This window comes from Carya illinoinensis, chromosome 10 (genome assembly GCF_018687715.1).
Source record: "Carya illinoinensis cultivar Pawnee chromosome 10, C.illinoinensisPawnee_v1, whole genome shotgun sequence".
NCBI classification, from domain to species: domain Eukaryota; kingdom Viridiplantae; phylum Streptophyta; class Magnoliopsida; order Fagales; family Juglandaceae; genus Carya; species Carya illinoinensis.
Genome location: NC_056761.1, coordinates 16788701 through 16802202, shown reverse-complemented (window position 1 = coordinate 16802202; position 13502 = coordinate 16788701). Strand labels below are relative to the sequence as shown.

The following is a 13502-nucleotide window of genomic DNA, read 5'->3' as shown; positions in this document are numbered from 1 at the left end:
AAAACACCCGAAAATCAAAAGAAATTTCCCACGGTCAAGAGCACGAAATTACTAGAGATAAAGAGAGGGAAAACTGAACGCAAAATGGCCAAGAAAACAGAGCACAATTTCAGGTCCAAACAGGGCACAAACCGTGGGAATCAAAGGAGAAAGAAGGGGCTTTTTACACCACAATAAAAAGGAAGTAAACAAGAAAGAAAGAAGAGAAAAGAGGCACACAAGGAACTCGGCCAGACCTGCAACAATGGTGAAAGATTCATGAAATAAAATGCAAGGAAATGAAATAAATACACGGCCAGAAAACAGAGAGACCGAAATCACAAGCTTTAGCACAGATTTTTCAAAGCAAAAGAAGAAATGAGGAAAGAAATGGAGAACAGGATTTGGACAGCAGAATACAAAAATAGAAATCCAAAACAACAAAGTTAGAGTGCAAGACACTTACCCAACTAGAATGAAGAAAAACGCTGCAGCACACTCCGGTTTGAAGAAAGAAATGAGGAAAAACTAAAATGGAAAGAAAGGGAAGAAGGAGCCGTCGGCAGCAGGGGAGGAAAACAAAATGAAGTGACGGAGAAAGGTGCACGGCGGTGGGAGAGAGAAGAGAAGAAAGAAGGAAGAAAGTGAAGCCGTAAGGCTGGACGAAACGGCGCCGTTTTGGAGGATTCACTGGGTTGGGTCAAGGGGCTACGGGCTGGGCCCAAAATTGGGTAGATTTGGGTCCAAAAATGAAAGGAAAAGATAAATAAAAGAGTCCAACCCAAAATACAAAGAACTAAAAAATAAAAAGGTACAATAAAAATAAATAAAAGCCGAGTAAAAATACTAGAACTCAATATTAATAAAATAAAATATTTAAAACCTAACAATAGAATATTTTAAGTTAAAGAGAAATTTAAATGCGAAATAATAACTAATAACAAGAAAGCACATTAAAATAATTTACACAACTTAAAATCATAAAATAAACCCAACAAATAAGACATTAAATTTAAAACAAAAGAGCCATAAATTATAATAAATAAAATAATCATTCAATAAAAATACACGTAAAAATAGGCTATCACACCACAAGCCTGCACTTTCAAGCACAGCGTTCTAGAGAGAGAGAGAAGCTCCTCCATCTCTCTAGAACAACTAAGGCCGAGTTTCGTCTGAGGGAGGTGGCCTCCCTCCATCTCTCTGTTTTCCCTCTTAGTTTAAGGTCTTTTTCCCGTTCCTTTTTTCTGTTTGTGTGTTTTTACGTTTACAAGAAAGTGTTAGTTTGTAGGTGGAAGCCATCCTCCCCGTCAAGGAGCCCGAAGCCATCCTTCCTTTTATATCTCGCAGTGGGCAGAGTGATGCTTGCACGGTGGTGAAGGAGGGCCTCGACGTCGTTCTTGGCCGTGGTCATGGTATGGGCAAAGCTAACCTTTTCGGGGATGTTTTTAATAAGAGCTGCTCTGTCTTGTTTTTGCTGAGTTTTTGCTCTGTTTGAAAGACCATCGCAAGGCCTGGGTCCGTGTCCTTACCCAAATCATTTCACCCAGTTTGGGCGGAGAGTCATTCTCGGTGGGAAATGGAGTTTTCAGATATGTATGGCCGGCGTCCCTGACCATGTGGTGTTGGTCTTCTGATGGGATGGCAGAGGGTTCACGGTGTGGCTCAGTCAGTTGCTGTTCGGGAGATGGATGTTTGCTTACTGTTTTGGGGTGCTTCTCCATGGGGTATTTATACTCTGTTTTAACCATGGAAAACAGAGGTTTTTTGGGGGATGCACGCCGAGCGGTATGGAGGGGATAAAGCATCTTTGGGGTGGAATCTGGCCGGAGTTCATGGTGGATGTTTTTGGGGATGATGGTCGGAGCTTCTTGAATCAAAGTCAGGCGGTTTTGTTTGTTTTTCTTCTCTTATTTCTTGCATTAAAATCTGGTTTGTCTAGTTGGTTTTTGTGTGTGTATGGAATAAAGCTCTCGGTGGCTCTGCGCATGGGGTCTGAACGAAGAGGAGGAGGTTGTTTGGCCTCTGGGCTTCGGTGCATAAACGAAGTTGAAGATGTGCATGTGCATGTGAGAGGAGACGGCGACGGGGCTGGTTTTTCCTGGGCATGGGCAGCAACGGGCATGGGCACGGAAACAAGCATATGCAACAGATGACTGTTCTGTTAGTGGAGAGAACAGAGTAGCACAGAGTATACGGTGCAGTTAGTGGGGTTGGGTAGTGATGTACTATGCTACTTTGTTTTACTTTTTCAGTTATGGTTGTTAATGGGTTTTATTAGGGTAATGAAAATAAATTGAAATAGATTATTCCCTTTTCTCTTTTGGAGGAATAGGGTAGTGAGTCCCTTTCCTCTTTTAGAGGAGTAGGGTAGTGAGTCCCTTTCCTCTTTTGGAGGAGTAGGGTAGTGAGTCATTTCCCTCTTTTGGAGGGTGGGAGTGGTGTGGATTGGTGTCTCATAGACAAGTCGAGATGGACATCTCTGTTTATACAGAATCTCGCATCTCAAAAGGGCTGTGTCATCAGAGAGTTTTTAAAGTTTTTTAGACAGTGTCCGTCACTTATTATGTGCGGGGGAGCTTAAAACAGATGAGTAGCCGGCTTGTAATCAGGGTTGGTACCCGAACTTATTGGTCACAGCTGTAACTTTCTTCATTCAGGAATTGAATTGAAGTCTATTTCAAAAAAAAAAAAAGAAAAAAAAACCGGGGGGGGCTTAGACGATTTCTTGTGCTATAAGAAGCCAACCTGCAAAAGAGATGAACCTTAGTGAATCGGAGATATTGAGTTGAGAACTCAGATCTGAATTAATGAAAAGGTAAAGACAAAAAAAGGCACAAAGAAGAAATGGATTTTCATCATCATCTGGTTGATCACTCGAAAGAAATTTGAAATGGCTAACTATGAATGAGAATTTGATTAAATGAGAGACAGATTGCCAAAACTGTAATGTTGCTTAATTTCATGTACAGTTTTCAAACATGTGAAGCATTTGGTTACTTTATTTCAGATATAAAATTTGTGGAAGCAACCAAAGTACTACTACTTTGGCAATGTCATCATTTCTCTCTGAAACTCGCTTCTAAACAATATTACTTAGAAACAAAGTAATAGCTCTTGAGTTGGCTTGTGGAGTAGCACTGTGTTGTAGAAGATCATGACTTCTTCACTTTCTGATGATATATGATCCGGACATCTTGACAAACTTAGAACATTGGGGAATCAGAGGGGGAAGAATTGACCAATATCTTCTTAATTATTTTTGTTTTTTTTATTAATTTTTTTATACTTTTTGGATATTTTTTATATGCATAGTACATGTCAGGTGCATCCATTGGAGCGGAGATGGATGATTGCTTGAAAGATCGAGGAATTCAGAAAGTTTTATACATTACAGTTGACAATACCAATGCCAATGATATTATAATTGAATGGTTCAAGCGGAAGACGAGGGTAAGAGATGATGCCATTTGGGGCCATGAGTTTATCCATATTTGATATTGTGCTCATATAATCAACCTGATTGTTACTGAGAGGCTACAAAAGGTTAATGATTTCATTACAAAAATCCACAACATTATGCGGTATGTGAGGGCTTCCCTCCAAAGGCTTAAAAAGTTTAGGGCAATAGAAGAATAACTTGGGATAAAACATTCACGGACGCTGTGCTTGAAAGTTCCGACTCGATGGAACTCTACATATATGATGTTGGATGTAGCACAGAAATACCAAAAAGTATTTGAGCGGATGGAGATGGAGGATGGGGGTCTTAAGTATGCTTTGCTGGAACTGTAGGAAAAGGGCTCAGTCCGCCGGACACACATGATTAGACGAGTGTAGGGTTTTTTATCACATTTTTGCAGTTTTTTTATGACATTATTATGCAGATATCTAGATCCGCATATACAACTGCAAACTTGTGATTTAGTCATATCTCAGCGCTACACCACCACTTGGAAGATGGTTATGATGACCCTAACAGATTGTTATCTGTTATGTCTCAGAGAATGCTTACCAAATATAGTAAATATTGGGGACAAGTTGAGAAGATAAATAGATTACTCTTTGTGACTGTAATCTTTGACCCCCGATACAAGTTGGCCGTGATAGAATATTGGGCAAATTCCATCCTCGGGGCAATGAAGGCTGTACCGTTTATTACAACACTTAAAAATGATCTTGATGACTTATACAACCACTACAAAAATAGTAGACAACTTTCATCTGCAGTAGGTACCTCACACTCGACTCCGACACCTCCCTTAGATAATCTTAGTCCAGATGGAGCATTACGTCGACGCCGTCGGAATTACGACATTATGAATGAGTATCATCAGTTCGTTCCATTGAAGAATATTATGGGGTGTACTTCGGAGGTTGAACGATAATTTATGGAAGAGGTCGATTCACCTAGTGCTGTATTTGAGATATTAGTTTGGTGGATTGCATTGAAGAATATTATGGGGTGTACTTCGGAGGTTGAATGGTATTTTATGGAAGAGGTCAATGCACCTAGTGCTGTATTTGAGAGATTACATTAATGTAACCTGGCTTTCACTATTAAAAATCACTGCAGCTAAACATTAAACAAGTGATCTATAAAAAATGGAATACAGATCAAAGTTAAACAAAATATTTTTGTTTATTTTCAGATATGAGATAAGATTATATTAAAGTTGAAAGTTGAATAAAATATTATTATAAAATATTATTTTAATATTATTTTTTTATTGAGATTTAAAAAAGTTGAATTGTTTATTTTATATTGTATGAAAATTTGAAAAAATTGTAATAATTATTTTGAGATGAGATGAGATAAGAGTTTTTTAAAAGTGAAAAAGAAATTCTAGAAGAGTTCTTCTCCGTGCGCTGGCATCATCTCGAACGTCCACCTCTTTACTGTGCTGGAACCATCTTGGCCGTCCACTGCATTCCTTGTTCTGAACTAAAGTCTTGACCTACAAACATTTTCATCTCTTCGACACTGCCCCCAAACACAGAACCGTGACATTCTCCAATTGTAGGGTTATCGCTTGAAGAGCAATGGAGACGGACGACCCATTGACGGACGACGAGATGGGTCTTGTGGAATTGTTTGGTTACGACAAGCTGGAAAGAGAATTAATCCTCCGCCAAAATAATTTTTCTTTAATTCCGCCGCAATATAGCGCGCTAAATGATTTCCGTGATGAGATGACACCAGAGGAAGCCTACTCCTACAGCGAACAAGTTTTGAAGAGTGACGTGAGTCTGACTATATTTGATCCGATCTCCGATCTTCTATTATTATTGTCTACGCCTACTCCAGCTTTAATTTTTTGCTTAATTCCTCCATCTTTTCGTGTCATTTGTTGTTTTAGGGCTTTGATGTTTCTGGCATCCCTGGCGTCAGTTGTTGCCACCAAATTCAACCGTGCAACATAGACTACAATTATGATATGTATAAACGGTATTCGCAGCTCGCAATAGACGAATACAATCGTCGGTTCAAGGTTTTTATTTTTTATTTTTTTATTTTTTATTTTTATTTTTATTATGATGATCATCATCATTATAAAAATTATCATCAGCATCATCTTTTTAAACAGAAAGTTGTGAAAATTCGTGATGGCTTTGGTTGGTGTGTAGGATGCCAATGCAGAGTTGGAGTTTGTTAAGGTCTTGAAGGTAATGGGTCAGGCTTCCAGGGGAATCAGGTATTATTTAACCTTCATGGCCAAGGATCTTGGCGATGGAGGTGAGATTAAGACGTATCAAGCTGTGGTATTAGATGGGCTAGACTCCAAGACAGCGAATTCCTTTAGGCTAAAGCCCCCCGAGGATGATCGAGGTAAATCAAATTGATTCCATTGATTCTTGATAGCTTTGAGCCACTGTTATGGCGTTGTCGTTTTCGTATTTCTAATTAATTCATTGGTAGATAGATGAATCTGTTAATTATCTTATGCATATATTTAGCTGACCTTCCATGAGACTATAACAAATATGCCATCTAATTGGACTAGGCTACTGGATCCTCTTATGCCAGTCATAAATTTTAGGGCGGGAGCTACTCATTTTTTCATGTTTTCCAAAAATAAAAAATAAAAAAAACCAGAAATTCTCTCCTTTTCTCTCCATACACTTTTCTCTCTCCGTGCAGTTTTTCTCCGTTGGTGTTTTGTCATTGGTGGTGGTTTGTTAATAGCAATAACTCCTTGTGGAGATTAGCATGTTGTTTCTATTGGGTTGCGGTGTGTGTTGGTCCAGTTGGGGCTCCACAAAGAGGTTCTTATTGATCAGAAGTTATTCGTGTTTAAGAAGGAAAAGGAGAGGTGGTGGAGAATCACAAAGATTAGTCGCCGTGTGGTGAAATTCATCTCTATGGACCATGAAACTTTGGGGTGGGGGGGTTCTATGGTGAGGGAATGTGTAGCTTTATTGGGTTCATCTAAGTTGCTTAGAACTTGAAGAAAGGAAAACCAGGTGCTAGTGGTGCAGAGGGGCTGCAATCACAATGGCAGGTTCTTCTCTCTTTCGGAGTTTGGCCACGAGAAGAGGAGAGGCCTGATAGTGGTGTCGGAAGGGAGGAAGGGGGAGGGGTGGAGGAATTTCGGGGACACCTTGAAGGAGCTCATTTGTCCTTCCCCTATTTCAAGTGAGAGAAATAGAGTGATTTGTGGCTTGGGCTACAGCAGGCAGGCAAGTCGAAGGTGGGTGGAGGAGATGGAGGTACATCACGGGTGTTTTCTCCATTGTCGACGGCAGGCGGCTCATGGTCGTACAACGGGGTGCTCCAAGCTCAATGGGTATTGCCTCGAGCCGTGAAACATGCAGTGTATCCCGGTGTGTCCATTTCGGAGGTTGCATAGAGGTGCGAGGGAGATGGCAGTGAGATGTTGGGTTCAAATGAGGAAAGAATGTTGTAGGTGTTGGTTGATATGGAGGAAAGAGTGGGGGTATTGTTGGAAGAAATCTTTTGCCTTAAACACTATGTTAAGGGGAAAGGGGTTATGCAGGCGGGACTGGGCCGAGATTCGGGCTCTAATGTAGGGAGGGGAAGACTTAGGTATGGTTTGGCCCTTCAAAATTCTCATCCCAAACTCAAAATTCTCATCTCATCATTATAACTTTTCCAAATCCCCATATAAAATATAATAAATAATTCAACTTTTTCTAAACTTTTTCAAATTCCAAAACAATAATAATATTAAAATATAATATTTTAATATTTCATCTTAAAACTCAAAATTCTCATCTTACTACCAAACCATACCTTAGAGTCTCGGACCATTGAGCTTGGATGGTAATGTTTGGAGGGGTAATGCAGTTTAGGCTAGGCCGTCTAAGGGTCTTGGGTTGGGCTAGGGTTCAAGCCCAAAGAAAGTATGGAGGGAAATGTATCGGGTGCTTGCCGATATTTTGGTCCACGGCTTGAGCCATCCTCCTGCAGCGCTGACCTGTGTCTTGCCGGACCCCACACCGGCACAGAAAGATTCGTTAGTCGACGTCGACCATCATGGTGGGTCGGCATAGTCACTTCGTCTGGAGGAAACTAAGGATGGAGAGTTGGTAGAGAATGGGGATGCTTTGGATGAAAAGCTTAGGCTGCCTTGAGTGCAGTTAAGGCTACGTTTGGGTACTAAGAGTACCTGAGGGTACTCTCAACACTTTTCACTACTATTCATTACTTTATTATTACTTTTCATATACTTTTATTCCTATTTATCACTTTTCATCTACTTTTTATTACTATTTATTACTTTATTATTATTTTTCTTACTTTTTACTACTATTCACAACTCTTCTCAACACCCAAACCCACCCTAAGTCTTCGAGTGGAGGAGGCTCCTTTGAGGGAGCTTGTCTCATGGATGGGTGGAATGGTCGATGGTGGAAGGGGCGAGGGTGGCATCGGGAAATCAACGAAGGCACTGTATGGTGAGTTTTAGTTGGCTCTCTCAACAGATGTAGGGTTGTTAGATGATTCACACAAGGGGGCTGAGAAGGGTGGTGGAGCTACAGGGGAGGTGGGGTCAGAAGGAATTTCAGATAGTGATTGGTAAGTGAAGGGGAGATGAATTGAATGAGTTGGGTAGCCCCACCCCACTTTGTGCTATCCCACCTATTCTAGTTCGTAAGTCATCGGATTGGGTGCTGAAAAAGGTGGTGGAATTACAGCAGTGTGTATGGATTTCTTGTGAAAGCTATGAAGAGCAATTTAAGGCCCTTTTGGTGGCTATCAAAGCAGACAAATCAACGGCCTCTAAGTCAGCGGTTAAAAAAGATAGAGAGTTGACAAGATTGTTGTGCACTATCAATTATGATAATAAGGAGGGTATTGTTGGGCCGGAAAGGGTGAAGCGGCGGGGGAGTTGCTTATCTTATGAAGCCTAGAATCTTATCGTGGAATGTTAGGGGGATCAACGATGTTAATAAGCGACTTTGCATCCGATCCCTTCTTCGTAGTTGGAAAGTTGATATCGTTTGTCTTCAAGAGACCAAAACTGCATCTTGTTGATAGAAATATCATATGTAGTTTATGGGGTTGTTTGTGGGGTGGAGCAATTTAGCTTCTTTGGGGGCCTTAGGTAGGGTGTTGTTGATGTGGGATAGGAGAGTGGTGGAACTAGTAGAGGTTTGCATTGGGAACTATTCTATTGCTGGGTCTTTCAAGAACATTGAGGATGGGTGGGAGTGAGCTCTTGCGGGAGTGTATGGGCCTAATGTTGGTACAGAAAGAAGTTACATGTGGGAGGAACTGGCGGGCTTGTATTCTTTATGGGAACTGCCTTGGGTCGTGTGTGGGAATTTTAATGTTGTACGTTTCCCTCGTGAGAGGGAGGGAGCTTCTTCTTTGACAAGGGTGATGGAAGACTTCTCGGAGCTGATTTTTAATCTTAACTTGATTGATCTTCCTTTGGTTGGGGGGGTTTTTTTCGTGGTCCAACAGTAGAGGGGGGGGTCAAGGTTGGATACTTTTTGGGAGACTCAGTATCCGGATTTATGTTAGAAGAGATTGCCTCGGGTTTGCTCAAACCACTTCCCCATTTTGTTAGATTGTGGGGGCATTCATGGGGGTAAATGTTATTTCAAATTTGAGAATACGTGGCTACAATCGATTGATTTTGAGGAGAGGGTGAGGAATTGGTGGGCTTCCTATTCCTTCCATGGCACACCTAGTTTCATTGTGGCTAGTAAATTTAAAGTTCTTAAGCTTGACTTAAAGAAGTGGAATATTGAGGTTTTTAGACACGGATGAGCAAAAGAGTCTTCTATGGGAGGAGTTGCATTATCTAGAAGGGAGGGCTCAATGAAGAGACCTCATTGAGAAAGTTTGAGGTGGTGAAGGAGATAGAGAAGGCTTTGTTGTTGGAAGAAATCTCTTGGAGACAAAAATCTAGGATGACATGGCTGGAGGGAGATAAATGTACTAAGTTCTTCCACATAATGGCAAACTCACATAGGCGGAATAATGTAATTGAGGTTATTCAATCGGGTAATATAGTGTATCAAGCCCCAGAGGATGTTCAAGACCATATAGTGAGCTATTATGAAGAGCTTCTCAAAGAGACGGCGGGATGGCGTCCTAAACTGGATGGTTTATCTTTTGACCAGCTGGATTGCAAGTTGGCTGGAGAGACCATTTGAGGAACTTGAAGTGCATCAAGTGGTGTGTATTAGTATTGTCAAATGGTGTGTTTTTGGGTGGAATCGAAGGCTTTTGAGTTTTTGCCAGAAACTTGGAGGTCTTTAAAAATAGTGGAGCGGGGCAGAAGGGTTTGGAGATCGGTAGTAATGGGTCGGAATGGTATAGATTGGTTGATTGCTACAGTGGGAGAAGCATTAATGGCGGAGAGAAATACAGATTATACAAAACACTTGCGTGAAGGTAACAGAGAATTCATGGCCCAACGATGCTCCAATAAGCATGGTTGGTATCTAACTATCACCAAATATGGTGGAGGAGGGCGGCGGAGCAGTGTTGTAATTCCTGAAGGGCATGAAGGACAAGGTTGGGAGAAGTTTGTAGTGGAATTACGCAGAGCCACGGACTTGCCTTGTGATGAGGGGTCAAGAAAGGAAAAGAAGATTGAGAACACCTAAGATCCAAGCACAATCACGGTGGCGAAGCAATTGTATGCAGTAGCTCTGAAGATGGGTCATGCTTCTGTGGCTCAGAGTAAGGGGAACGGTGAAAGTGGTCTGCAAATCGCGCAAGCTTAGAATCAGCTTGAAGCGATGCAAAATTCTTTAAAGGATATGGAAACCCAACTTGCCGAGTTGAAGACAACGATAGCTTTCTTGTCAACAAGAATAGACACGCTTTCAGCTGGAGGCAACAGGGCTGTTAAAACTAAGATAGGCCTGATTCCTTTAAATTCAGATAAAGGAAAACGGAAGATCGGATTCGGTCCTGTCCCTATAACCAGGTCCAGGAGAGCGTGGCGAGTCAAAAGGAAATCTAGGTTATTTGAAGTGAGGTCTTCGTTGGATGTTGGTGTAGAGAATGCAGTAATGGAATGTCATTCGCTTCAGGTAACACAGGTTAAACTGTTAGGCGGTGTTACACCCTTGCCCGAAAATGGTAAAGGAGATGTAGGTTCCGCTGAAGTTGCTCGTTTAGGGTCACCTGAGGTGAAGGGACTTGCTTTCACCCTAGAAGCTCTAATGGGGATGGAAAGAAACAATGGAGTTGATGAGGAGGTACGGGACTTGTCGTTGGTGCCTTGCGGGGAAGAAAGTCCAGAATTGGGAATGCAATTGGTTAATGTGTCCGAGGATAATGTTGCTCCCCTGGTCTCTTTTCCTTCGATAGCGGATTGGATTCTGCCTAAAGTTAACGAGATTTTGCCTTTCTTGGAGATTTCACATGGAGGATGTGAAGACCAGTTCAATGAACTAATCACCGCGATCGAGGCAAGCCACGCGCTTGAAGCCAAAAGTTTCAAGAAAAACAGGGAGTTACAGCGGCTGTCTTGGGAAATTAACTACGACACTAAGGGAGGTAGCTCAGTTAGAGGGAAGTCTAAAGGGAGGGCAATGTGAAGACGGGAACCACAAGGGGTTGGGGTTTGGCTTGGGTATTAGTTATATGGGAAACAAGGGGTTGAGGTTCAGTGTAATTTTTGGGTATTTTGGGTAGTTTTGGGATTAGTGTATTGTGGGTTGTTTTTGGGTCATTAGGGGCGCTTTATTATGGGTTAGGTGTTTTCTTGTATACGTTCAATATACTTGGTTACTCCTTTTGATATATAAAATATTTTTACTTATAAAAAAAAATATATATTAGAAAGTGTCCGATATGTATAAAATAGAAGATTGGTTACCGGAACTTTTAATTTTTTGTTTAGCATTGTTCTTTTGTTGTGTCGTCTTCAAGACTTTGTAATTTAAGAGAAGCTATACAGATTTTCGGTTGAGTTTGATTTTGATGAGTAATATTTAGTGTTGATTTTTATTTCTTTTATTTTCGATAAATTAGTGTTGATTTATATTTATTCTTTATCTTTGTATTATTTCATGTAGATTCTGGCAGTCATGGGAGACAATGGTTTTGGGAAAATCACCTTTGCAATGGTTGGTTAGTATTTTTATATTATATCACGGAAGCACGATTTGTTTACTCAAATGCTAGTAATGATGTTCAGCAATTGATATTGCTTCATATGCTGTTGGTGCAATGATTTGCAATACTGAAAGCCTATGTTGATAATTTATGTTTGGTTAAATTTTAAAGATACGCCAGATTAATGTCCTATTATCCCTTGTTGCTCAGACCAGTGCTGGTTGTCTCTTTTATTCTCAACTCTTTCTTTCCCATCTTCTGGAGATAGGTATCCATTATTTTGTATCCCTCATGTCTATCTTTTTCTATCTGTATTTCATTTTTTGTCTAGTTGTACTCAGTTAGATTATAACTGGGGAGAGAAGATCGGATGTGTTAGGCCCCTCCAAGAAAGTAACATTTGAAGTGAAATAAATTTATCATAGCTTGACTTCTCTTGATAATTCTGAAGATTACTTGGAGTCCTGTTAGATCGGATGTGTTAGGCCCCTCCAAGAAAGTAACATTTGAAATGAAATAAATTTATCATAGCTAGACTTCTCGTGATAATTCTCATGTCCCATAGAAGATTACTTGGAGTCCTGTTGGGGGAAATTCTTGCTTGCGATAATTTAAGGAGGTGATGGATGAGGGTGATAAATTGGTGCTTTATGTGTGGGAGGAATGGGGAAACAATGACTCATTTGATACCACTTGTCGAAAGCTTGTGCGGCCCCGGAATTACTCCGAACTTTTTTCTGGATACCCAGTGCCAATAAAATAAACATAAATATTATTAGAATAGTTGGAAGATGTTAATCTCAAACCTCCTGATTTAGCAACTTAAATAGATTTTTTTTTTTTTGGCAATTCTATATGCATGGTTTTATGCACACCACTGACCTTTCTTGGTTTCCTTCAGATGAAACACGTTGTATTTGAAGATCTTTCAGAGGTGAAATGCGTATGGAGTTTAACGATGCTGTTGGAATTCGGGAACATGAATTATACTAGTTAAAATGGAAAGATGGTGCTTCTAGTGTTTATTTAGACATTCTAAAGTTGGCCTGATGATGCGTATTTAATTTTGTTTGCAAAACTCCTTTGCTTCAAGCCTCCAATGATACCTCGGTTAAGTGAGATTATGCAGCGTGCTTTTGTCAATGTGAATTGGGTGGCTTTTTTAATTTTCCTTGTGTGGGAGAGTAAAAATAAAAAATAAAAAAAATATGATTGGTAATGATGAGTTTTTTGTGCCTTCTCTCTTTTTACTACTCTCTCTCTCTCTCTCTCTCTCTCTCTCTCTAATGCATATGGTTTTATTTTTGCTGAGATTCGTTTCTGGAAACTTTCGTTATGTTATTTTTTTGGGTAATGTTTATTACTTGATCCAGTTTGTAATAATTTATGTATTTAATTTAATTAATAAAAAATTGAGAGTGCTACTTCTTTAGAAGTGAAGTTACAAAATAATTTGACATGGTTAAAATTGTGCAATTTGGAATTTCCCAAAATCGATTTTAGTCCGCGGACAGATTCTCAGGTAGGCTTATGGTAGAGCTAGTTGACAATGTAACCGATTATCACCTTCAGGGATGCTTCTAATCTAGAGCTATTTTTAGTCATTCTAACCTTTTTAATATTCTCTTATTAAGAATGGGAAATTATGAAATTTTGACTTAAATTATCTTACATGTAAAATACATAAAAAGTTTCATATACATATTAATTTAGATGGTATAATTTAGGTACTATATATTGGTTAGCAAGTTCGGAAAATCAAGCTAGGCCTACTTTTTGGAAGACTTGATTTATGTGCAATTTTATTATATCCGTGGATTCCCTAATTTTTAAAATAGGAGTTTTTTTATAATTCAGTAATGATTTTTATATTTCTGTCACATTTGTTAGACTGAGAAGAAAATGGTTTTTGTGCTGTTAGGCAAGAAAAGCGATGGGAAAAGGAGATGATGGTTTGCGACAGGTACTCGTCGAG

At 39.9% G+C, this 13502-nt stretch overlaps 1 protein-coding gene across 2 annotated transcripts; it reads left to right on the top strand.

The window, feature by feature from the left end:
- The first annotated feature begins 4944 nt into the window (after nucleotides 1-4944).
- LOC122279428 lies at nucleotides 4945-12746 on the top strand. Of its 2 annotated transcripts, none has more exons than XM_043090086.1 (5): nucleotides 4945-5223; nucleotides 5340-5471; nucleotides 5608-5809; nucleotides 11488-11538; nucleotides 12429-12746. In XM_043090086.1, exons 1-5 carry the CDS (start codon nucleotides 5023-5025, stop codon nucleotides 12446-12448), a joined length of 606 nt encoding a protein of 201 aa, XP_042946020.1. In that variant the 5' UTR covers nucleotides 4945-5022; the 3' UTR covers nucleotides 12449-12746. The 2 variants fall into 2 exon arrangements, with proteins under 2 accessions (XP_042946020.1, XP_042946021.1); XM_043090087.1 differs by having other exon boundaries at nucleotides 11488-11542.
- The last annotated feature ends 756 nt before the right edge of the window (nucleotides 12747-13502 follow it).

Coding starts and splice junctions, on each gene's coding strand:
- LOC122279428 (XM_043090086.1), top strand. CDS start 5,023: ATGGAGACGGACGACCCATTGACGGACGACGAGATGGGTCTTGTGGAA. Junction 5,810..11,487: donor GCCCCCCGAGGATGATCGAG/GTAAATCAAATT, acceptor TATTTCATGTAG/ATTCTGGCAGTCATGGGAGA. Junction 11,539..12,428: donor GGAAAATCACCTTTGCAATG/GTTGGTTAGTAT, acceptor GGTTTCCTTCAG/ATGAAACACGTTGTATTTGA.